At 44.0% G+C, this 25,592-nt stretch overlaps 1 protein-coding gene across 4 annotated transcripts in view; it reads left to right on the top strand.

The window, feature by feature from the left end:
• The window catches only part of PIR (pirin), a 101,744-nt gene that overhangs the window by 40,532 nt on the left and 35,620 nt on the right, over positions 1–25,592 (top strand). For all 4 annotated transcript variants that reach the window (XM_039233905.1, XM_039233902.1, XM_039233904.1 and 1 more), the window contains exon 6: positions 17,522–17,606. In XM_039233905.1, the coding sequence (XP_039089836.1) occupies positions 17,522–17,606 (85 nt within the window). The remainder of the gene's footprint in view (positions 1–17,521; positions 17,607–25,592) is intronic.

The raw sequence follows: 25,592 nt of genomic DNA, 5'->3' as shown, positions 1-25,592 counted from the left end.
TTTCACGAAATCTTAAAGCCTCCTGGTTCTCGCTGCTTCCATAGAGATGGGTCATTTAAAAAACAATTTTTTTAATGTTTATTATTTTTGAGAGAGACAGAGAGACAGAGAACAGAGAGCAAGCAGGGGAGGGGCAGAGAGAGCAGGAGACACAGAATTGAACACAGGCTCCAGACTCTGAGCTATGTGCACAGAGTCCGATGTGGGGCTCGAACCCACAGACTCCGAAGTCCTGACCTGAGCTGGAGGCGGCCGCCCAACCGACTGAGCCACCCAGGCATCCCGAGATGGGTCATTTTTAACATTATGCAAGGAAACCACAATGACCAAAAGTTTTCTTTCTTGGCCCAACTGTAAATAGCAGTTGCAGAAGTTTAAATGTGTCCTTTTAGGGTGAAGTCATTTTGAAGTCCAGACCACAAGACTTTTCTTTCCCACCACCTCCAAGCAACCACCTGTGGTCAGTTGCCCTGTCATCCCTAGTCTCTGAGAACAATGCTGGCTTCCCTTCCCTTCCCCGCCTGCTCTTCCTCTGATGACAAGAAGGGACCCACAAGAGAGACGGAGAGAGAGCTATGCTATGAGAAGGAGGAAGGTAAAGACCCTGACATCTTTTCTTCTCTATCCTGGTTCCTTTAGCATTGATTTTTGTGCCTTTCCATCGTCTCCACTGGAGTGCTTTCTTATAAACCCACCTGCCTTGTGCCACCCCATCACTGCCACTTATTAAAGGTCCTGTCTGTTGAGTCGTCCCGGACCGATTCTGTTTTCAGTGGTGTCCATGCTGGGCTGTGGCAGCTCTGCTCATCAGGAGTCCAAACACACTTAGGTCGTTGTGTGCCCTGAGATTCTTAGTGTCTCTGAGTAACTCTTGAAGCTTGGCTGCTAGATTTTCCCAACATCAGATACGGATTCAAAGCCATCTGTTACTGATCTGTGCAAGTTTCGAGTGCAAGTTCCCGGTGACCATGATGAAACGTTGTCGTAGGTTTTAACTGAGAGTCTGTCCACCAGGCAGAAGCGGAAGAAGGCTTCGAATTGGGTACAAGTCGAATGTAGGGAGTTGAGGTAGAAGAGAAGACCAAGAAATAAGTATCATTCCTTCCCTTCCCATGTTCAGAATGAACTGAGATGTAGACTTTGAGGAGTTAGCCAGATGGGGACCCAAATGATCATCTTACAGTAAAGTCTGGATAAGGACGTGTGATTGGTTTCTTGAGACCCTTTCAGCTTTTAATACTTTCCCTACTTCATTAAACATGTCCAGGCAGAGCTTACAGTCATACGCATCCTTTTCAGAGGCTGGCCTCTTACCTCATGGGAGAGAGGGCGAGGGAACAGCCCAGCCGAGCATGGCAGTTCCTTGAGTTGCCCTCACCAACTGGATCCCATCCTTCCCTCTCCCCTGTACCCCCAGCAGTGAATGAGGAAGGCTGAGAGTAGCTGGCTGTTGCCTTACAGGAACATTAAAAAGGGGTCTGGGGGCTCCCCCAACATTCTCCAGCATTTTGTTTTGTTCATCTTTTGGATTGGACACTTAGCCACTTAGCAGTGACTGCCCCCCTCAGCCCCCCACCAGCCTCAGGGAAGGGGAGAACTTGGTCAGTGTGGTTCTCCTCCCACCAAAACTCACTTCAACCCTCTGGGATAAATTTTACCCCCAGAAGGTTCTGCAATGAATATAGAATTTATTTTCATTAAATGAATACCAAAACACATCATATTCTAAGCTGAACATTTACTCCCTATCCTGGTTCCCTGTTTAATTATTCCCAGTCATGTTGATAGGTGTGTGAGAAGCCCAAGTAGCAGCATAAAAATTACCCAAATATTAAAATGTCCTAGTCTTGAACACACATCTCTCCTATCATCAAATTTCTAAGAAGAAATCTAAGCTCCTGATCTAAAACCCCTTGCTTTTATAAACCAAGACAACAGAAATTATAATTTCTGATTACATTCTAAATGAAGTCCCAAAGCATCCTTACCCAACTTTCATTCTTTTTTGCTTGGGTGAAGTACAGATTTTCTTGTCCTTCATAGGAACTGAAGCCTGGATGTGACTCCATCAAGGACTTCCAAATTTGAATTCATTCTACGCCAGTTCCCTCCCATCTCACTTTAAAAGCAGACCCAGAAGGTAGTAAGAGACACCTTTATTGCAATACCATGAGATTTCATTGCACAACCGAATTTCCAAGCCCTAGAGCAGTTCTAGCTGCAGAAAATTGGTAGATGTGGTCGGTCCAGAGCATCAACATAGCTGGGAGAACAAAGCCATGTATCTATAGAGCCTCTCCACTCTGGGGTTCTGAAACATTCCTGCCTTCTTGAAAAGATGCTATTGGGTGTCAATGGCAACTCCAGGTCTTAAGAAAATCCTCCTCCACCCAACTATTGAAGGCCGATAAGAATATGAAGAGATGTTCTTCTAGCCAATATGCAGAGAATGGAAATTCAAATAATATGCTCCCACTGGACACCCTTCAGGTTGGCCAAAGATAGAAAGTTGGGTATTGGCACTTGTTGGGATGAGCACTGGGTGTTATGTGGAACCCAACTTGGCAATAAACTATGAAAGAAAAAAGAAGAAAGTTGGGTATTGGCAAGTGCTGGCAAAGATGGAAAGAAATAGAGGCTTCATGCGTGGCAGGCACGTATAACTCTTCGTTGTGGAGAGTGAGCCGGCATTGCTTAGTGAAGCTAGTCCTGACTATAGAGTATGGCCCAGTAATCCCGCCCCTGGATATTTACTTCAGCCAAACTTCACCAAGTAGACGTATGACAGTGATCACCTCAGCATCACGGGTGGTGGAAATGAGTCAGAGATCACATTAGGCATTCTCCACTTAGGGAATGGATCAGTCAAATATGGTGGTTATGTATGATGGAATATGAGGTAGCTCCCAGAAGCAATAGACTGTATTTACTTTTATCTACACTACTCGATTTTAGGAAATAACATGGCATAAGTCAGAACCATAAAGCAGTTTGGCCACAATACCACTTATTTTTCAAGGACACCTGTATATCTAAATAAACATGGGCAGGGCATATTGAAGGGAATTTCATTATGTACGCCCAACTGAACCAGTGGGAGAATAGGATTGAAATTAGGGATAATGGGGAAAAATGCAAAACAAGGTGGGGGCTCTCATGGACATCTGATGACCATATGCCGTGGACCGTGAGGTACGATCAATTGAATTCCATTCCATGCACCCAAGGCAAGAGAGAGGGGGTTGGGTGGATATTGATTGATTGATTGGTGTTCAGCAGTAGCTTTTGGTTAGTGTAGTTGACCTCCTGTGTACGTGATTTAAGGGAATTCTGCGAAGCCCTAACATATGTCAAAAAACCGTCATTATCAAAACCATACTGGACCATTGTAGCCAATCCTTTGACAGTATGATAGATCAAAAAAAGCATGAACTCTGGAGTTTTAAGCAGATCTGGGTCCAATTTTCAGCTATGTTGTTTCATACCTCTGTGACCTTAGGACAATTATTTTTAAGCCCTTATTTCCTTATCTGCCAAATGGGGATAATAATAGTTTTCGAGTTATTTGTATGATATATAATGTGCCTAGTGACATTAAGGGCACTGAATAAATATTGGTTCCTTTCGCCCTGTCTCCCTTTCTATTCCCACGTTCCTTTTTATCATCAGGCTTTACTGACAGCAAATCTCTACAACTTCTTGGGAATGGAAATGGAAATGGCTAACCTCTTTCATGGACTTATGAGGTACTAAATTCCAAGAGCTGTCCAACAAAAACATAATGGAAGCAATATCTAACTTAGAATATTCAGTAGTCACATTTTTTTAAAAAGTGAAAAGAAACAGGTGAAACTAATTTTAATTCTGTATTTGAGCCCAGTTATCCCAAATACTGGCATTTCAACCTATAATCAGTGTAAGTTTATAATGAGCTAGTTTACATCTTTTGTATGAAGCCTTTGAAATCTAGTGTGTATCTTACACTTACAGCACGTCTCCGTTCACACTGAGCACATGAAATGTGCCTCATATGGTTAGTGGTAACTGTGCTGGGCAGTGAAGTTCTGAGCGCTTTACATGTAACCGTTTCCTTCCTCCCAATTTAACTTGCGTTCTCTAGAAGACAGAGCCTGAGGCAGGACTTCTCTACAATCCCAGGGCAGCGAGGGTGACAGAGAAGGGAAATGAGGCAGAAACGTGGAGGTACAGGGTGCCTGATGGAAAGCTGCACCTCAGGACCTTGCGACGGAGAAAGAGAGAAGAATTGTTCTGCTATTGCACATCGCCTTCCTCTTTAGCCACAGTTGGCCCCCTGGGGCTCATGCCCGTCCTTTCTGGATTGTGTCACCCAGCCGCTTCAGGCAGCCTCTCTGAGGAGGACACCTTCCGCGTCCAGTGGCGGGGATCCTCATTCCGGTCTGCGCATGGATCCGGAGCGTCAGTGGGTCTGTCAGGTCAAGTCCAGTGACTCTGGAGCCGCCCTAGCTCCCGCCATTCAGAACCTAGCAGTCACTGAGGAGGGGGCCGAGGGCTCGGGAGCTCTGAGGAGGCACATATGGGATTTAACGTGGGCTCTCCCAAATGCTCACAACAACGTAATGAGAGAAGGAACTGAGGCATAGCGAGATTAGCTGTGCATCTAGTGAGTGACAGAGCTGACATTCCCTGGGTAGATGTCTGGCTCCAGTTTGGGCTCTGAGGCACACGCTCCTGGGTCCTTACCAGTGTGGCATAAGCCAACATAAATCAGACTTTCTGCCGAGAGCAGGTTTTTATCTGTGGAAACGTGTTTTTCATTTTTTAAAAATTTACCTATTTTGAGAGAGAGAGAAAAGAGAGCACAAGAGGGGAGGGGTAAGAAAGAGGCGGAGGGGCGCCTGGGTGGCTCAGCCGGTTGAGTGTCCGACCTCGGCTCAGGTCATGATCTCACGGTTCGTGGGTTCAAGCCCCGCGTCGGGCTCTGTGCTGACAGCCAGCTCAGAGCCTGGAGCGTGCTTCAGATTCTGTATCTCCCTCTTTCTCTGACCCTGCCCTGCTCACGCTGTCTCTCTCTCTCTGTCTCTCAAAAATAAATAAAACATTAAAAAAAAAAAAAAGGAGGAGAGAGAATCACAAGCAGGCTATGCGCCAACAGCCGGGCTCGAACTCACAAACCGTGAGATCATGACCTGTGCCGAAATCAAGAGCCGGACGCTTAACTGACTGAGCCACCCAGGTGCCCCTATCTGTGGACACTTTAAAGACAGGGAGGTCTAAGAGGAGAGAAGGATTACTGAAGCGTTCAGAGGAAATTCTTGACCCATCAGTAATTTTGCTAAGGAGCCAACCACTTCTTACTTGTCCAGATGGGAGGTAAGTACTGACCCATCCCATAGGACTCCAGCCCTTTAGTTGATTTGGTCAACTCTTCAATTTCTCAGAGCTCCTTTCAGTAGGGAACTTCCTTTCTTGTTTGTGGACAGAGGGGAGGCCATATTTAATACTTTGGGAGCCTGCTGGTATACTTACTTCATTTAGATGAGTTGATGTAGTGAGTTTGGAAATTTGAAAGTTGATCAAGGAAGAGACAGGTTTGAGAGAGGCCGTACCACACAAGCTTTATTTGGGTGGTGCACAGACAAGGTTGCACGAGAAAGGAAGTCCCTCACGGTTGGAGACCTTCCGGAGACAGTGACACAATGAGGGGAATAGGGCAGGGGACCTCCCGGGGCAGTAGGGGAAATGGGAGAGGGGGCTGACCTGTCTGTGTGATGTCACTCGGCAACAAGGTACAGGGTCCCTGGGTCAGAGAGCTCCCAAGGCTAGCAGCAGTTTGAGGACTTTTCTAGCTGCGGGGCGTCGCTTACTGCTAGCAGACAGTGGGTGCAGTTTTGCAGAGCATGCGTTGGAGGCAGGCTCTAAGTGGCTAAAAATATGTTTACTTGGAATATATGGAAAGCAATCGGATGTACGAGAATTCGAGTTGGCTTCAGTAGGCTTTGGGCTAAGCGACATAAGGTCCGTCTGCAGCCTATTTATGTAATAGACGGGCAGGAAACTTTCCGTTCATTTACCTCTTCCGTTGCTGTAATGGGGTATTAGGCTATGAATGAAGTTCTTAGGGCAGCGAGAATTTAGAGTTCCTGATATGACGAGAAGCTTTTCAGAGCCAACTAGGACCTATTCTTCCTGTTTCTTCTCTTGGGATCCGAATGTCAGGCAGCAGCAGACGTGAGAGATCAGCTCTCCAACTCTCTCACTACTTTGTAGATGAGAACGCCACAGCCCACCTAGATGAAAGTCTTCTCCAAGGTCACACGGCCCATTGTGGAAGGAAACTAGCCCAGACTCTGGTTTCCTGAATTTTGCCTCGTTTTATTTGCACAGTACCTCCGCCGTATCGTACCATTCAGCTCTCGTGCATAAACTTACTGAGTGTGTCTCTTTCCAGTTTGGGCATGCCTTGTTTCTTTTTCGTGGAAGGAAGTTTCTGAATGAACCTGTCTCTCTTTCAACACCAGAAAGGTACTCTCAGGCGTGTGTCTATACAAGCAGATACCCCTGACTGTATCAGAATGTCCTTCAAATGGTCACGTAGGAGAAGCCCTATGCCATAATAAATTCTCCCTTTATCATATCTGCACAGAGGTATCAGTCCCAGAGCTCTGTGAAATCTTATCTTTGCCAGATAGCTTCCCATCTTGATGCACTTTCTTTTCTTTTTAAATTATTTTATGTTTATCTTTGACAGAGAGAGAGAGAGAGAGAGAACATGAGCAGGGGAGGATCAGAGAGAGAAGGAAACACAGAATCCGAAGCAGCCTCCAGGCCCTGAGCTGTCAGCACAGAGCCCAACGTGGGACTCCAACTCATGTGCTGAGCCATGAGCTCATGATGTGAGCCAAAGTCGGATGCTTAACTGACTGAGCCACCCAGGCACTCTATTGATGCACTTTCTTGCAAGAACAAGAAAACATCTTAGAAACACCAAATATAACTAATAGCGATTAGAAAATATTAAAAAGCTCTCCTGGGGGCGCCTGGGTGGCTTAGTCGGTTAAGCGTCCGACTTTCGCTTAGGTCATGATCTCGCGGTTCGTGGGTTCGAGCCCCGCGTCGGGCTCTGTGCTGACTGCCGGCTCAGAGCCTGGAGCCTGTTTCAGTCTGTGACTCCCTCTCTCTCTGACCCTCCCCTGTTCACGCTGTCTCTCTCTCTCTCTCTCTCTCTCTCCTAGAAATAAATAAAAACATTAAAAAAAAAATTTAAAAAAAAAGCTCTCCTGGAGGAGGGCACTTGTGGGGATGAGCAGTAGGTGTTATATGGAAACCAACTTGACAGTAAACTATTTAAAAAAAAAAAGAAAATATTGAAAAACTCCATGAGGAATATTCTAGCATCTGTTAATACATTTGCTGACTCAGCCTTGGAACACGTTACCCATGGATAGGAGACAAGGGATAGGAAGGCTCCCTGTTGGCATATTTGGAGGTCATTGTGGTTTTATTGTACTGTTCAGCCTTTGTAAAATTATGGATGGGTTATTCATATAAGGGATGGGTATTTGTTCTTCCTCTGGTTTTAATTTTCCCAAAACTTAAAACATCTGTAACCCAACTTCAGGCAAGAATGCTGACTCAAAGAGTGAAGGAGTCCAAGACCAGTTTTGCAGTCGACATGCCTCTGGTCACATGTCAGGACTGCGAGTCCCGTCAGCAACTTTATTCCCTTCCTCATTAGCTCTTCCCACCTCACGACCCCTCTGCTGAGTAGAAGGTGAGGAGAGGGCTGAGCGTGTGACTATGGCCAACAGCGCTGCTCAAGGAAAGACACTAGAGACCCTGGACTGGAGGATAATTTGACTCTGTCCGGAATTCTTGGTCAGCTGGACAGCTTGATGCTCGAGATTTCACACAATCCTTTGTGGTCGATAGAAGTTAAAAATGTTGTCTGGCCCTCTCTCTCACCCCATACAGAGTTGTTGGCGGTTTGCCTAAGTGCGCCTTGTCGTTTCTTTGTGTCGCACTTCATGTATATGTCAAAATACGATTATAAGATTTTAATCCCCCCACGATACCTTTGGCACTGAGGACGGAAACTCATCTTTCCCACCCCTTATCAGAGTATTTTAAAATAATCAAGAACTCAGAAATCTGAGTGCTTTGGATTGGAGACAGAAGCCTTACCATTTCACTGAAGAACACCAGCCCATTCTGAGCAATGAGAGTTGGAAGTTTGCTTTAAGTACTGTGGCAGATGTGCTTTTTACTTCCTCAAAGCCTTAGGATCTCTAGGGGACAGAGGAAGGTATGACTCTCCACACAGGGGCTAAGGGATCTGACAGTGAATTTCTTGAGTGTGCGCGTGAAGGTGTCAGTGGTAGAGAAAAGGGGGTCTGTGCAAAAAAGATACAGAGGTAACTCAGCATGGGACAATTGATTCATCATTCATACAAAGACACAAGTTTGGCTCATGATCTTATACCTCATAGCAAAATAAATTCAACATAGATCAAAGAACTAAATGTTAAAAATGTAGATATATAAAAATGTAGGAAGACACTTATGTGATCTTTGGATGGGGAAAGACTTTCTAAGTTTGAAAGCATCGGAAGGAAAAAGACTGATAGAACTGACCCATGTTCTATTGCTGTAAATGATATTAAAGCCAAAAACAAACTGGGAGATTTTTACAGCAACTATTAAGACTACCAGCCTTAGGGGCACCTGGGTGGCTCAGTCAGTTAAGCGTCTGACTTAGGCTCAGGTCATGATCTCGCAGTCTGTGGGTTTGAGCCCTGCATCAGGCTCTGTGCTGACAGCTGGGAGCCGGAGCCTACTTCAGATCCTGTGTCTCCCTCTCTCTCTGCCCCTCCCCTGGTCATGCTCTGTCTCTCTCTGTCTCTCAAAACAAAACAAAACAAACAAACAAAAAAAAACTAGCAGCCTTAATTTATATTAAAAAAAAACAAAACAAAACACCTTTCAGGGACACCTGGGTGGCTCAGTCAGTTAAACGTCCGACTCTTGATTTCAGTTCAGGTCATGATCTCATGGTTGGTGGGATGGAGCCCTGAGTTGGGCTCTGTCCTGACAGCACAGAGCCTGCTTGGGATTCTCTGTCCTTCTCTCTGCCCCTCCTCCACTTGTGCACACTTTCTGTCTTTCTCAAAATAAATAAACATTTAAAAACAAACCCACCTTTTGGGATGCCTGGGTGGCTCAGTCAGTCAAGCATCCAACTTCGGCTCAGGTCATGATCTCATGGCTTGTGAGTTCGAGCCCTGCATTGGGCTGTGTGCTGACAGCTCAGAGCCTGGAGCCTGCTTCGGAGTCTGTCTCCCTCTATCTCTCTCTACCCCTCCCCCACTCGTACTGTCTCTCTTTCTCTCTTTCTCTCTCTCTCTCAAAAATGAATAAACGTTAAAAATTAAAAAAAAATAAAACATTTCATTTAAATGAATAAGAGAAGCACCAAACTCCCTTGACACCCACCCCCATTCTCGGCTCCCTCTTTGTAGTCACAGATTTGTCTGCACATGTTGTATCCACTCCCCACCTTCTCGATGCTCTCAGCCTGGCATCCACCCCCATCAGTGCCTAGAGTCACCACTGGCTTCCATGTGGCCAAACCCAGAGGTCATTTTTTCTTTTCACGTTAACTCTTCCCTTACGTGGTTCAACTACTTCCTCCTTTTCATCACCCTCTCTCCTTTCTTTGGTCTCCGAGATGATGGGTTCTTGCATCTCTGGGTGCTCCTTGCTCCTTCAGTTTCCTTTCTCACACAAGTCCCTTTTTCTCTACTAGACCCCTACATGCACGAGTTCCCTGGATCTCAGTCCTGAGTCCTCTCTCATTGAATATCATCTCCCTGGGCGATCTTGTCCATCGATGGACATAGAGGCCGTTTATGGTCGTACAACTCCCACACTGCCATTCACAGCACACGCCTCACCGCTGAGCTCTATGGACTTATTTATTCAGCCACCTCCTTGACATCTCCTTTCTCATATTCCTAGGCCTGTCGCATTTAAAACAGCAGAAGTTGAAGTCTTGTTCCCCCTATTCCCACGTGTCCTGACAACAAACAGATGAAAATTCATTTCTCTTCCAGTCTTTTCCATCTTGAGGAATGAGTGGCACACACTGCTCAAAGAAGAAACATGGTGGTCATCCTTATTCCTTCTCCTCCCCCCCCCCCCCACATCCGGCCCCTTAGCAAAACCTTTCTACTTCTGAAATATATCTGAAATGTATCTGCCTCACTCCTGTCCTCTGCCCAGTTCCAGTGTGTCCCTGGTGTACTTCTTTATTATTTTTTATTTTATTTTTTAATGCTTATTCATTTATGAGAGAGAGAGACAACATGAGTAGGGGAGGGGCAGAGAGAGAGAGAGAGAGAGAGAGAGAGACAGAATCTGAAGCAGGCTCCAGGCTCTGAGCTGGCAGCACAGAGCCAGATGCGAGGCTCGAACCCATGAACCTCAAGATCGTGACCTGAGCTGAAATCAGATGCTTGCTTAACCAACTGAGCCACCCAGGCGCCCCCATCCCTGTTGTACTTTTAAAGAAATCCCAGATACTTTACAGTGGCCTGTACTTGACCAGGTCTTTTCGGACTCTCTGAAGTCACCCTGCGCCACAGCCACCTCCATGTCTGCATGTCGCTTTCCTCCTACCGCCTTAAGGCCTTTGCACACGCTGTACTCCTGTCTCTGCCCAGAAACCCCTTAGCTCCAGCTCTGTTCGTTTGGGGCCATCCATTACTCCTCTCGTTTTCTCTCTCTGTCCCCTATTTATTTCGTTTCTAGCATGTGTAATTTTATATTTGTTACATTGTCTTCCTCACTAGAAAGTACAGGCCACAAGGCCTTCGCAGATCTGTTTTTCAGCAATGTGCGTATCAAATGACTAGCACACTACATGCTCTCAATCAGTACATCTTGAATGAGGGAACTAAGTAATGAGTGAAAACTTACATGGGTAGTGAGCGGTATTTCATAAAAAGGGATATGAAAGTGGCCTAATTAATACATAAGCACCTAGAATAGTGCCTAGTACATATGAAGCCCTTACATACTTAGCTATTATTATTCTGATATTAATAATCCTTAATAGTATTTGTTAATAGTAATGTCACCCAAACTAATAGCAAAATTAAAAGAGCAAGGAGATAACAATTTCTGCTTCTTAAATTAGCTAAGATTAAAAAAATATATGATGGGTGCCTGAGTGGTTCAGTTGGTTAAGCGTCTGACTTAATTTCAGCTCAGGTCATGATCTCAGAGCTTGTAGGTCCAAGCCCCATGTCGGGCTCTATACTGACAGTACAGACCCTGCTTGGGATTCTCTCTCTCTCTCTCTCTCTCTCTCTCTGCCCTCCCCAAATTAAATAAATAAACTTAAAAAATATATAGGATGGTCAGCATTTTGATGAAATGAGCACTTTTTACAGGTAGTTACCAAGTGATTTGACAAAAAAAAAAACCACCCAATTTGGATGAAAGCAATTCAGTTAGTATAAGAATTTGTCAAAATGATTTTTTTGTTCAAAAACAAATCGTGCTAGACCCTGGTTGTCCAGATGTCGGCATTTGTACTATGGGGGTAGTGCCTTTAAATTTTTTTGTAGGTTAAGCTTTTTTCCTCACTTTGTATTTTTGTCTGTTTTTTTCCCCAGTATTTCAGATGTTTTTTTCTTTTCCTTTCCTTTTTTCCCCCCAGAAATTAATCCTTCCCTTCTGTGTTTGTGACAGGGATGCATTGGGGGAAAAGTCTAAATGTGCAACAATAGGTGATTGGTTGGAATGAGTTAACTTTCTAACAATAGGAGGTTAAATGGGAGAAAAAGAACAATATTCAGAGCAAGTAATGAGTTGAAAAACTGCCCTGTGGTCAAGCAAAATTACTAAGACTAGAAAAACCAGTGACTAACAGTGGGCATGCTCAGAAAAATTGCTGTTTAATCATTGATTGTGTTGCCCAGTTTGCTTTTGGCCACGTCACATTTAGCCGTAAACCTACAGCTAGACCAGGAGTCCTTAACGTGTGTAGACCTCTGGGCCTCACATTTCACCTTGAAGGGAAAATAATAGAAATGGGGTCAAAGACTTCATGTGCAGAAATATTTATCAAAAGTTAGCAATGGTGCAGAAAAGAAGGCCCAAACCAACGATACAACATGATTTCCAATGGTAGAGGGATGATCAGCATGTGGGTGAGGACCCAGGAATGGGTAGAAATCCTCTTCTCAGATATTGAGGATTTGCACTCGTTAGTACAATTACTTAGAGGAAGTTGCTCACCTAATGTATAGGAAGACTGAGAATTTGAGTGCATTTCCTGAAAAATCACCAAATCCTAAAAGGATTTTGAAATCATGCCCGAAAAGAAACGGGCATTCATTTATTACAGCTCTGACATGTGACAAATTGCTGCCACTTGCTTTTAGGGAAGGCCAGCGCTGTGGCAAGATGAGCAGCATTCAGGGAGAAATGGATGGCGGTTATCTGTGAAAGGAGCAGAGGCAAAGTGAGAGAGCCGCCCCTTGCCGTGCTCACACGGCGCAGCTATACTGTGCTCTTTTCTCTTTCTTGGGACGGCTTTTTGGGCCACATGGCTTGCATGTGGAAGTGATTTCATCTCCTTAATTAAGATCACATTTACCAATAAACGCAGAGGCAGGAAGCCAGCTTGACAAGGGTATCATGCTAAAAGCCAGGGCAAGCAGGAAGTCTTTGAAGGATATAAGATGAAGGTCGCTGGGGTTCGGAAGGAAGTGATTTCGGAGACCTTGTTTGGTCTTGGGTGTTTTGTGGTCATTATTGGAGTGGTATGTTAGGTTCATTAAAGGTTTGACTCTGACATATTTCTAGAGAAAGAGAGACCAGGCTTGTCTGGTTGGGTAGTACCCCTGTTAGAGTAGATTAGCCAGAATTTACCCTTAACCTCTTCTGAAGAGTTTTGTGTTCCCTTCCCTGCATATTGGAACTCTTAAGATTTTTTAAGACATTCGATTTTTCAAATGTAGACTAAAACCTTTAAAGATAAGTTTCCTAAATACTTTTAACAGGTCTATGAAATGAGCAGAAAGACCAAAGAGGAATAGCCTTGGCTTTTAGCCTCTGTACAGGCACAATTGATCAGGACCAAAACAGAGAGAAGGAAAAAGAAAACAATTTCACTGATGGACTTGAAGTGAATTAGTTCTGTTCATGTTGAAACAGATTTGTGGAATAATGTTTCACTTTAGGTTGTCATGGACCGATTTATTTTAATAGATATACATTGATAGCTAAGTCTTAACTGGAGAAGAATGATTTGTTTAATTAAATTCTCATTCTGTTTTAAGGACCATATTAATAGTTTAATACCATACATAAAAATAAACAGAACACAGTAAAGCATGTCTTAGTGGTGACATTTCTTTATGGTTGCAGATCAGTGGTGTGTGTAATAGAAAAATGAAATCTAGATTTACTCTAAATGAATTCGAGGCGAGCATTATTCTTGTGTTAAATGAACATAATTTACATTTGCTGTTTCAACAGAGTTACCACGGAAGATCAAAATTAAAAACCTATCTGCTTTTAAAAAATGATGCATATATATAACACATGTATATATGTGTGTGTATATATATATGTACATATGTATATATACATGTATATACCTATATACACTCATGAGAATAGCTTCCAAATTGATTTTATCTCATTATGGATTAATTGAAATAAAACAATATACATTTAGGTTTGGGGTATTGATTAGTCAAGACATGTTACATTCCTGTTTTCAGTACAGAAAAGGATAATAGCATTGGGATTCTGTTTTAGGCTATAGATGTGAAAAACACTTTCAAAATGAATTAAAAAATTCCCTTTAGTTGCACCTGGGTGGCTCACTTGGTTGTGTGGCTGACTTCGGCCCAGGTCATGAACTCATGCCTTGAAGGCTTGTGAGTTCGAGCCCCACATCGGGCTCTGTGCTGACAGCCCGCTTCTGATGCTGTGTCTCCCTTTCTCTCTCTACCCTTCCCTTGCTCGCGCCTGCGTTCTCTCTCTCAATAATAAACATTTAAAAAAAGGGTTTTTAAAAAAATTTCCTTTAGTCTTTTTCACACTGTAAGATGATAGGACATATCTGTGGCTTTATAACGTCTCTCACTGGTTTCTGTTTGAATTTTTGTAAATGAGTACATAAATACAGAATTCTGTGTGTGTTTGTGTGCACGCGCGCGCGCGCGCGCGTGTGTGTGTGTGTGTGTTGTTGCAGTCTTAGAAAGGTGACTGTTTTTTGGACAGTATGGGTCAGGTTGAGAAGCTAGAGGCAGGAAGAAAGGAAGAAGAGCCAGCCAGGAGGGCAAGACTGATGACTGAGTTTGAGGGCAAGAGTAGAGCCAGTTAACCAGTGGCCCCCTTCTTCCTTCCCACAGTTCTAGTCATCTTCCCTTGCCCCCAGTCTCAGTCTCCCTTTTTGACAGCTCTCATCTGAGAAGTCAGAAGGGAACTTTCAAAATTAAAATGTGGAGGAAAACGTTAATTTTCCGACTCAGAATTTTAGAACCAGCCATGGATTTAAATGTCAGTGAGCCCTATCATGAGATTTTCAGATGAGTGAACTAAGCCCAGAAGAAGATAAGTGCTTTGCTAGTTAGCGGGAAAAGCCATGCCGGCACCAAAGCCTTCCAGCTCAAGAGTATTATTATGACTACATTCTGGGAGAATTCGAGTGCAAATTAAACCAAGAGACTCTCTGTGATAATCTCTTTGCTGGAGGCAGGGATACTGCATCGGCTACTGAGGCAGAAGTTCGGAAAGACACCTAAACCAAACATGGATTCTTTTTCTAGAAGAGAGCCAAATATTGCCCAGGTAGGGGAGTCATCGATAATAGATGAAGTTTACCCTTGATCTTTTTCTTAAAATTTTTTTTCAAAGTAATCTCTACCCTTAACGTGGGGCTCAAACTCAACAGCCCCGAGATCAAGATTCACACGCTCCACTGATTGACCCAGCCAGGCGCCTCTCTGCTTGATCCTTTTAGAGGTAATTTTAGAAGTCTTCATCAGACAAAACCAGATCCTTGCCAGATGGTGCCCTTGTTTTATGTGCTTCAAGGTCTTCAGATTGATTGTGAATCTTTGGCCTGAGGTTGCACTTGATGCCATAGGTCTTTCTGGTTTCATTTATGTATGCACAGGGGAATTTGCTTTTGTAGTCTTTGAAGCTGAATTGATGTAGCTTGGCCTTCTAAGCCACATAAAACCACCTCCCAGGACTCTTTTTTTTTTTTTTTTAATGTTTTATTTATTTCTAGGAGAGAGACAGAGAGAGAGAGACAGTGTGAGCAGGGGAGGGTCAGAGAGAGAGGGAGTCACAGACTGAAACGGGCTCCAGGCTCTGAGCCGGCAGTCAGCACAGAGCCCGACGCGGAGCTCGAACCCACGAACCGCGAGATCATGACCTAAGCGAAAGTCGGACGCTCAACCGACTAAGCCACCCAGGCGCCCCCTCCCAGGACTCTTAAAGCCCAAAGCTTCAGTACATGAGACAGTCATAGGAAAGCAGTCTTTTGATAGCATTATTTATGATTCTGTATCCAAAATTTAATGCACAGACATAACACTTTAACCACACCAAATCAGCTGTCCTGAAGAGAGGCATTTTGCTACAGGTAGGTAAAGATACTGACGAATACCTTATGTATACTGTAAATACATTTATTATTCATGGGATGCTCCATTATGAAAATCAGCCAGTAACTATTTATTGAACACCTATGTGATAGGCAGCATGGGCTGGCCCTCGGTGAAAAAGGCAGCAATGTTCATGTGCTCCAGCATTTACATAATTATTCTCTGCCAAATGATGCATTTATCAAGGATAGTGAATAATCGTGGGCTCTGGATTCCCTCTTTTGGCCTATTTACATGGTCTATTTACAGCTCTTTATTAAAATCTAGGGGCGCCTGGGTGGCTCAGTCGTTTAAGTGTCCAACTTTGGCTCAGGTCATGATCTCACAGTTCGTGGGTTTGAGCCCCGCATCGGGCTATGTGCTGACAGCCAGCTCAGAACCTGGAGCCTGTTTCAGATTCTGTGTCTCCCTCCCTCTCTGGCCCTCCCCTGCTCACGTTCTCTCTCTCTCTCTCTCTCTCTCTCTCAGAAATAAATAAAACATTTAAAAAATATAATATAGACACAGAAAAATATACAAATCAAGTGTATAGCTCGGAGAATTTTCACTGAGTGAACACACCCATGAAAGCAGAAGCCAGGTCAAGAGGCAGAGATTGTCTGTCCCCAGGAGTCTGCTTTTTAACACCTTCCAGTTACTAAGCTTCCCAAGGTAGCCACTTTTCCGACTTCTGACATCATAGATTAGTTTTGCCTTGTTTGTAACTTTATAGAAATGGAATCATACGGTATTTGATCTCCTGTGTCTGCCTTCATTTATCGGAGTCGTTGCGTATAGTTGGGTTCATTCATTCTCCTTGTGGTCTAGTATTTCACTGTGTAAGTAGATTACAACCCATTTATCCCTTCTATCGTTAAAGACATCTGGAATATTTCCAGGTTTGGGCTGTTACTGACAGTATCGCTATCAAGATTCATGTACTTCTCTTTAGGTGAACATTTCTGTTGAGGGTCCACGTGTGAATGGAATGCTGAGTCATAGATCACGCACACACTCAGGTGCACTGCGTACTGCCAGGCAGCTTTCTGTGGTGTGTATCCAAAGTTCCAGTCCCACCAGGAGCATAAGAAAGCTGCAGTTACTCCACATCTTTGCCACATTTGGGGTTGCGTGCTTTTTCATTTTTGTGTGTATTTCGGTTTTAAAAAAGTCAAGCGGAACCACTGTGGCTTTGCGATAAACAGTGAGACACATCGCAAAGTTCATAGCAACAGCGATAATCCCTTGGATGTTGGTCTGTGCCAATGATTCAAAGAATGATATCCTATTGGATCACGAACTCTGCGTAACTGTGGATGGAATTGAAGCCACAGTTTACGGTGGAAAGTCTTGCAGAAGTTTGCCTTTCTTGCATTTGAAGTCGTGGCTTTTTCAAGCCAGTGGTGGTGGATGACCTTTTTTCGCCTGAGGGCCGAGTTAGAACAAATACAAATATTTATTGGCCACTTAAGAATATTTTTTTTTAAATGGACATGGCTTTATTGAGACCTGAGAAGAAGCACACATTGGGACATGAGTTACCCTGCTATTATCAAGTAGAGGACTGGAGGCAGGTCTTGGCCAATAAACTCTTAACCTGGGACCATATCTGAGAAACGGTTACAGGGAGATAGCTGTCATCCTGAAATTAGTTTGTCAACCATATTGTAAAGCTAAGAGGGCTAACTTTTAGATGAAGACCCTTAAGAGAGGGCTGTATGGTGGCCCATGCCCTTGCTTTAACAACGCTTGCCAAGGAGGAACTGTTAATATAATCATCCAGGCCCCAGACCCATCAGAGAAGGGCCCAGCTGAACTGAAGAACTGTATTTTTGGAAAGATTCTGATGGTTTCCTTTTCCTTTTCAGTCTAAGATTTACACTCGCACACCAACCTTATATTTGGACTTCAAACTGGACCACGGAGCAAAGCATTCCCAGCCTATTCCTAAAGGTATGGCGGCTTCTGGGGTTTAGTGATCAGAAAAGACGGGACTGCTTTCTCTGAAATGGGCTCATTTTTGAATCTCTGATTACATTTAAATTAGCAACGATTCCTGGGGCTTTTCAAGCAAAGAAGAATCAGGAAGAATTCATAGAGTGTTAAGGCCACACTGTGTGGGCCGTCGCCCCCCCCCCGCCTCCCATTTTACGGGTGGAAACAACAAGACCCAACAAATGGGTTACTTGGCTCACATCCTTGTAAAGACTTCCTGGACAAGCCAGGACTTGTACCCGCGTCCTCTGATTTCCCAGCCACCGGGAACTCGGAGCTCCTGGAGACACATTCCAACCTTGTTACTTATGAACAGGGGTATCCCTGAATGGGATACTGGTTTGTCTTGATAAAAGTATTGTTATGGAGGGCTTAACCCTTAAGTGGACTTTTAAATTCAAAGGCATACTTAGAAGACTCCCACGTGGGGGCGCCTGGGTGGCTCAGTCGGTTCAGCGTCCGACTTCAGCTCAGGTCATGATCTCACGGTTCGTGGGTTCGAGCCCCATGTCGAGCCCCATGTCGAGCCCCATGTCGGGCCCTGTGCTGACAGCTCAGAGCCTGGAGCCTGTTTCGGATTCTGTGTCTCCCTCTCTCTCTGACCCTCCCCTGTTCACACTGTCTCTCTCTCTCTCAGAAATAAATAAAACATTAAAAAAAAAATTTAAAAAAAAAGACGACTCCCACGTGTATAAGGCCAATTTCATTTTTACAAGTGGTTGCATGAGGTCATTAGGCAGAAACCTTGGAACCATTAATTTCTTCTTTGGTTTTTCTGTTTTGGCTATTTTTGAGTATAGAAAAACCCTTTAGATTAATTCTCTGAAACATATACCTACCCTCATACAAAATTTTTGTAACAATAAGTGTGAAAGCGCATATGCTTTAACCTTTAGTGCAGTGCTTTTTTTCTTCTGCTTTTGAGTTTGCTTCCTTCCAGTTCCTTCCAGTACCTTCCCTGTACATCCCAGCTCTAGGATATAGCCAGATACATCCTCTAATTTGATATTGCTCCATTTTTTTCCACACTCGCTTTTCTACACTGACGTGTGTGCATGGAAATGCACACATATACTGGGTTATTTGGTCATTGTTTTACTAGAATGGAATCATATTATAAATGCATTTTTGCATCTTGCTTTTTTGATCAGACAGTTCCTCATGGGAACCCTTCCCAATCTACTCTTTATTTATTTGCTTAATTAAAATAAAAACTTTTCTTGAGAGAGAGAGAGAGAGAGAGAGAGAGAGAGAGAGAGAGAGACAAGTGGTAAGGGGACAAAGAGAGAGAGAGAATATCCCAAGCAGGCTCCATGCTGTCAGCACAGAGCCCGATGTGTGGCTCAGTCCCACAAACTGTGAGATCGTTACCTGACCTGAGATCAAGAGTTAGATGCTCAACTGACTGAGCCACCTAGGCGCCCTAATTTTTAAAAATTTTAATTGAAGTATAGTTGACGTCTTAGCTTCAGCCGTACAACATAGTGATTCGACAACTGTGTATATTGCGGTATGCTCACTGCGGTAAGTCTCCTTACCATCAGTCACCGCGCAAAGTTACTACCAGTGTCCATGGCTGTATTCCCTATGCTGTACTTTTCATCCCTGTGACTTATTTTATAACTGGAAGATGGTACATCTTAATCCCCTTTGCATATCTCCCCTACCTCCTCCCCTTTGGCCGCCACTGGTCTGTTCTCTGTATTTGCGGCGGTTTCTCTTGGTGGTGGTGGTAGTAATGGCACTATGCAGTGCTGCGGGTTGACTGATGCACTTAGCTGTTGCCTGTCAGCAGACACTCCCTTTGTTCCTCGTGCTTGGCCACCACGCACTGGTCTGCGATAAACATCCTTATACACGTCCTTCCCTGTGGCACTTATTTTGATGCGGTACATTTCCAGGGATGGAGGTCTAGTAGTATTGACACGGATTTCTGGCTTGTTGTTAGGTTGGCTAGTGGTAGGGAGCGGTGGATGTTTAATTTTATGCATGTTTAATTTTAAATCACATTGTCAAGGTGACTGGGTGGTTGAGTGTTGGTTGAGTGTGTGACTTCACTTAGGTCGTGATCTCGCAGTCTGTGGGTTCGAGCCCCGTGTCGGGCTCTGTGCTGACAGCCTGGAGCCTGGAGCCTGCTTCGGATTCTGTGTCTCCCTCTCCCTCTATTCCTCCCCCACTAGCACTTTGTCTCTCTCCCTCTCTCTCAAAAACAAAGATTTAAACAAATCTTAAAAAGTCTATACTTCTGTTTTATTTTATCCTTATAAACTCTAAACCTGAGATTTGTTCTCAAAAACGTTTTTGGAGGGATACAAAAGCCAGTAGCTTAGAAATGCTCATGCGTCATTGGATCGATATAAACCCACTTGGAAAAAGTCTCTTAGAAACCCAGCTATGAAGCAGAACTGTCTTTTCCAGCACAACACTTCTAGCTATAGTGTGTCGTCTCTCTTTTTCTCAGTGTCGCTGTCTCTGACATGCGCACACACACACACACACACACACACACACGTCCATGTTTACATTAAGTGACAGATCCAGAGTTTGAGGCCTCTCTGTCCACTACCAGACAAACAATTTAATTCAGATATTAGAAAGTACCTACTGTTTACACCATATTGGCTGGTGAAATTATACTGCATACATTTATTATCAAGGTCACCCTTTGTCTTTTTTTTTTTTTAAACCACCTTTCCAGGTCTAATTCCATGATAAAAACTGAAGGACTGTTTAAATTCATTTCATTTGGGTGCTTTGCTGGATCACATATTTCTTGAAACGTTTTTGTCATTGGCAGGGTCCTGGACATGTTTTTTTTTGATAATATTTTGATTGTTTTGTTACAGTAAGGGGATTTGACATGGACGTCTGAGTTTTGTTTGGTTTTTGGCATAAGCTTTGCAGTCTCACTAATTTAATGTTGATGTGATCGTCTCATTGCCAAAGTGGTAGGAGAGAAGTAGAGGCACACACTGCTACTGTCTCATCCCTGATACCAGGAACATGCGTGTTTCTCAAGGGACAGCCAGTAAAGGGAGATTGGAAACCTTTCTCGTGAATCACGCTCGGTTTTATCTGATTTCTTTCCTGCAAACAATTATTAGAATCGATTTTGACTGGCTCTCTATTTCCTTTGGTTACGGCACGTTTCTGTGGAGTCAGGCTAGTCTCACAGAGCACAGATGTCTCATGCGGGATGATTTGGAAGGCAGCTGAGATCAGGACTTGAGCTGGACAGCGCATCACTTACAAAGAATCCAATTTGTCAGGCCTCTGATGGTACCACATTCCTTTCCCACTGGCCACACATTTTTCATGTCTGTTCTTGGCGAAACTAGAAGTAGTTAAGTAGTTGTTTTTGTTTGGGGGTTGGTTTTGTTTTGTTTTGTTTTGTTTTTTTACAGTGGCTTTTACCATCTCTTATAAAGCAATCTGATTTTCCTTGCTGCAAACTGACATACGGATAACACTGGCATCATTCATTCAGAAGGACATAAGCCTCTGTTGCTAGGAAAATATCAGTCTTTCCCAAGAAACTTGGGCCTCTGGGCCTCACGTCCCCTTTGTCTTCTGACTGCATCATAGTTTGGCTCTCAACAGCCACCGTGTGGCTCCCCATCTTCCTTCACCGTGTCTCTGCCACTAGGTATTTAAAAGTATCACCTGGAATGTTAAAAACGGAGGGTGGTTCTGGTATGGAAAAACTTAATGTAAAAAAAAATTTTAGTGTTTATTTTAGAGAGAGAGAGTGAGAGACAAGAGTGTGAGAGGGGGAGGGGCAGAGAGAAAAGGAGACACAGAATCTGAAGCAGGAGCCAGGCTCTAAGCTGTCAGCACAGAGCCCGACACGGGGTTTGATCTCACGAACCATGAGATCATGACCTGAGCCGAAGTTGGACGCTCAACCGGCTGAGCCACTCAGGTGCCCCTGGAAAAACTTAATCTTGTGAGTTTTTTCTTTTTGCTTCCCCCAACCTTTTAGTTTTCTTTATAGTATACATACATGAATCCAAACAATTTCTTTGGAGAACATAGGGCCAGCCCCGTTGTGGTAAGTGGAAGTGTAGGCCCACAGAATGTCCACACTCAGGGCTCCTGGGGGGCTCAGTTGGTTGAGCATCTGACTCTTGATTTTGGCTCAGGTCATGATCCCACAGTTCGTGAGATAGAGCCCTGCATTGGACTCTGTGCTGACAGCGTGGAGCCTGCTTGGGATTTTCTCTCTCCCTTTCTCTGCCCCTCCTCTGCGTGTTCTCACTCTCACTCTCAAAAAAAAAAAAAATTGAAAAAATTATATAAAAAACTAAAGATGTTCACACTCTAATCCTTGGAACCTGTGAATGTGTTACTTTCCCCGGTGAAGGGGAGGTTGCAGGTATGATTAAGTTAAGGCTCTTGAGATGGGGAGAGTAGCCCGGTTATCCACGTAGGCCCAATGTAATTGTAAGGGTCTGTGTAAATGAAGCTGGGGGGTGAGGGGGGGGGACAAGAGAGTGAAAGAAGTGACAGTAGAAGCACAGGTCCAGGTGAGATGCACCTGCTGATTTGGAAAATGGAGGTGGGGGTGCCTGGGTGGCGAGGGGCTCAGTCTGTTGAGCGTCCCACTCTTGACTCTGGGTCAGGTCATAATCCCAGGGTTGCGGGATTGAGCCCTGCTTTGGACTCTTCAATAAGCATGGAGCCTGCTTGGGATTCTCTCTCTTTCCCCCTCTGCCCCTTAACCCTGCTTGTGTGCTCTCTTTCTCTCTAAAATTAAAAATAAAAAAGGCGCCTGGGTGGCTCAGTTGGTTAAGTGTCCCTCTTCAGCTCAGGTCATGATCTCGTGGTCCGTGAGTTTGAGCCCTGTGTCGAGTTCTGTGCTGACAGCTTAGAGCCTGGAACCTGCTTCAGATTCTATCTCCCTCTCTCTCTACCCCTCCCCTTCTCACATGCACTCTCTCTCAAAAACAAATATTTAAAAAATTTAAAAAACAAAAAAGAAAATGAAAGGGGGCCTCGAGCCAAGGAACAGGGGCAACCTCTAGAAGGTAGAAAAGGCAAGGAAATGAATTTTCCCCTAGAGCCTCCAGAAAGAAGGCCATCCTGCTGATACCTGGATTTTAGACCATTGAGACCCATTTGGGGACTTCAGACCTCCAGAACTGTTAGATAAGAAGTCTGTGGTGTTTAAAGCCACAAAGTGTGGTCATTTGTTACAGCAGCCATAAGAAACTAATACATTCTCTTAAATATTGTCAATGCATTTTTGTTTTCATGGGAGGAAAAAACAAAAAGGAACCTCATCAATTACATCTCAATAAAACGGGGGTGGGGGACTAGAAATCAGTGCTTCAGAACACTTTGTTAAAAAGCACATTCTAATGCTGTACATACAGTAGTACTCAGTAAATCCCAGTAGGTATAAATCTTACTGTATTACTTATCTATATTGCGGCATAACAAATTACCCCCAAATTAGGGTTAGGGTTAGGTTAGAGTTAGGATTAAAGTAACATTTGTTACTGCACAGTGTAGCCATGTTCTCTGGCTCAGGGACTCTTATAACACTACAGTGGACGTGTCAGTGGAAGGATGTGCTCCCAAGCCCACCCACTTGTGGTCAGTAACAGGCATTCAGTTTCTTGAAGTTTGTTGGTGTAGTCTGCTGTCACTTCCTTGCCAGGTGGGCCTCGCCATTTGGCAGCTTGCCACATGGCCTCTAGTTTCATCAGAGCCTGCGTGTGAGACAGTAAGAAGGAATGAGCAAATGGAAGCCAGACTGTTTCTATAACCCAGGCTGAGAAGTGACATCCCGGTACTTTTGCTGATTGTGCCAGTTAGAACCAAGCCACTCAGTGCAGCCCACACTCAGAGAGGAGCGTACACGGGGCGTGAATACTAGGAGGCAGAGGGCATTTTGGCATCAACCTGCCAAGCTTATGCTCTTGGTTCAGAGTGCCGTACATTTTCCCTTGTGGTCAGTGACTCAAAAGTACTAGTGATTTTTTTTTCTGGTTACTATTTTTTTTTTTTTTAATGGAAGGCATGATGAATAATCGAGTTCTTGCTTAAATGTCTTTTCACTGTTATGATCTAGTTTTTAAGGGAGAATGCCCCAAACACGAATGACTCATGTGGAATTTCAGATTTTCAGGTGTTTTCATAGAACAAAGGCTGGCTGATTTGGTTCACTCCACAGACTACGTGGTTGAATTCGTGCTCTCTTCTTACCAGTAGTCTGTAAAATATTCTGTCACCATGCCCTGAATACTTAGAGTGTGCTCATGACGGTTATGGATGTTAGTCAACAAGTCCTCAGAGCAGAGATGAATGTGAACCAGAGCCTGAACACACAATTATCCAGTGGAAAGCTTCCTACCATGTTCCTTTGGGTGGGTTGTCTGTCCGTTTCATGCTGATTTCTAGGAGCTTGTTATACATTCTGAATGCTCCTCGTTGTCGGTTGTTTGTGATGTAGATATCTTCCCCCTTTTGCCTTGTTTTCCACTCTTCTGTGTACTATTATATTTTTCTAGATGTTAATAAATGAAATTTCTTAGATATATTGCTCTGTTCCTGAGTGGTTCATGAGTGCTTTAGTAATCTCTCCCAGCTCATGTTATGGTGAGTGAAAAAAGTCAGGCAGAGAAGGACAGCTACCAAATGTTTGCACGTATAGGTGGATTAGGAGGAACTTAACAAAGGACCATGCTGGAGAAGAAGGGGAAAAATAGTTGGGGAGAGGGAGGGAGGCAAACCATGAGAGACTCTTGAATGCTGAGAACAAACTGAGGGCTGATGGGGGTGGGGGGGGAGGGGATGGGGGGTGATAGGCATGGAGGAGGGCACTTGAGGGGATGAGCACTGGGTGTTATATGGAAACCAACTTGACAATAAACTATTTAAAAAAATAATCTCTCCCAGCTCAAGATGATGAAAATGTTTTATTATAGATTCTCTGTTGTTTTGCTTTTTGTAGTGATCTGTCTACATCTGGAACTGATTTGCACGTGTGGTGACGTGCAATTGCATTTTTTAAAAATGTGGTTTGGGAAAGGAGAAAAAATAGCAAAAATCCATAATAGGTAATCTTATGAGCATTTTTGGGAGCTCAGAGTTCACGGAATCATCCTGTATGACTAATAATCATTATAGCTAACATTTAATAAGTGCCCATTGTTTGCCAGACACCGCCCTAGGAACTACCTCTGTATTAACTCCCTGCAGTCCTCCTAAGTTTATGAGGTAAGGACTATGATTATTTCCATTTGTCAGGGGAGGAAACTGAAGTACAAAGTGACTTACTTAACGTGAACTTACTCAAGGTCGACTAGGCAGGGAGTGTTGGGGATGTGATTCTAACTTAACACAGTTGGACTTTCACTATGACTCTTAACCACTAAGGTCCAGACACATTAATGGGCCAATACCCTATCGATCATACTTTGGGAATATTGGTAAATAAACCCAAGACTTTGCAGATACATTTACAAACATAACAATTTTTTTATAGTTTATTGTCAAGTTGGTTTCCATATAACACCCAGTGCTCATCCCAGCAAGTGCCCTCCTCCATGCCCATCTCCCCCCTTCCCCTCTCCCCCACCCCCATCAGCCCTCAGTTTGTTCTCAGCATTGAAGCGTCTCTCATGGTTTGCCTCCCTCCCTCTCCCCCACTATTTTTCCCCTTCTTCTCCCCCATGGTCCTCCGTTAAGTTCCTCCTAATCCACCTATACATGCAAACATATGATATTTGTCCTTCTCTGCCTGACTTATTTCGCTCAGCATAACACCCTCGAGTTCCATCCACGTTGCTACACATGGCCAGAGTTCATTCTTTCTCATTGCCATGGAGTATTCCATTGTATACATAAACCACATCTTCTTGATCCATTCGTCCGTTGATGGACACTTAGGTTCTTTCCATGTTTTGGCTATTGTTGGGAGTGCTGCTGTGAACATTG

Source organism: Hyaena hyaena, unplaced genomic scaffold (genome assembly GCF_003009895.1).
Source record: "Hyaena hyaena isolate Hyena2069 unplaced genomic scaffold, ASM300989v1 scaffold_80, whole genome shotgun sequence".
In the NCBI taxonomy this organism is placed as follows: Eukaryota; Metazoa; Chordata; class Mammalia; order Carnivora; family Hyaenidae; genus Hyaena; species Hyaena hyaena.
This window is presented reverse-complemented; position numbering and strand designations above follow the sequence as displayed.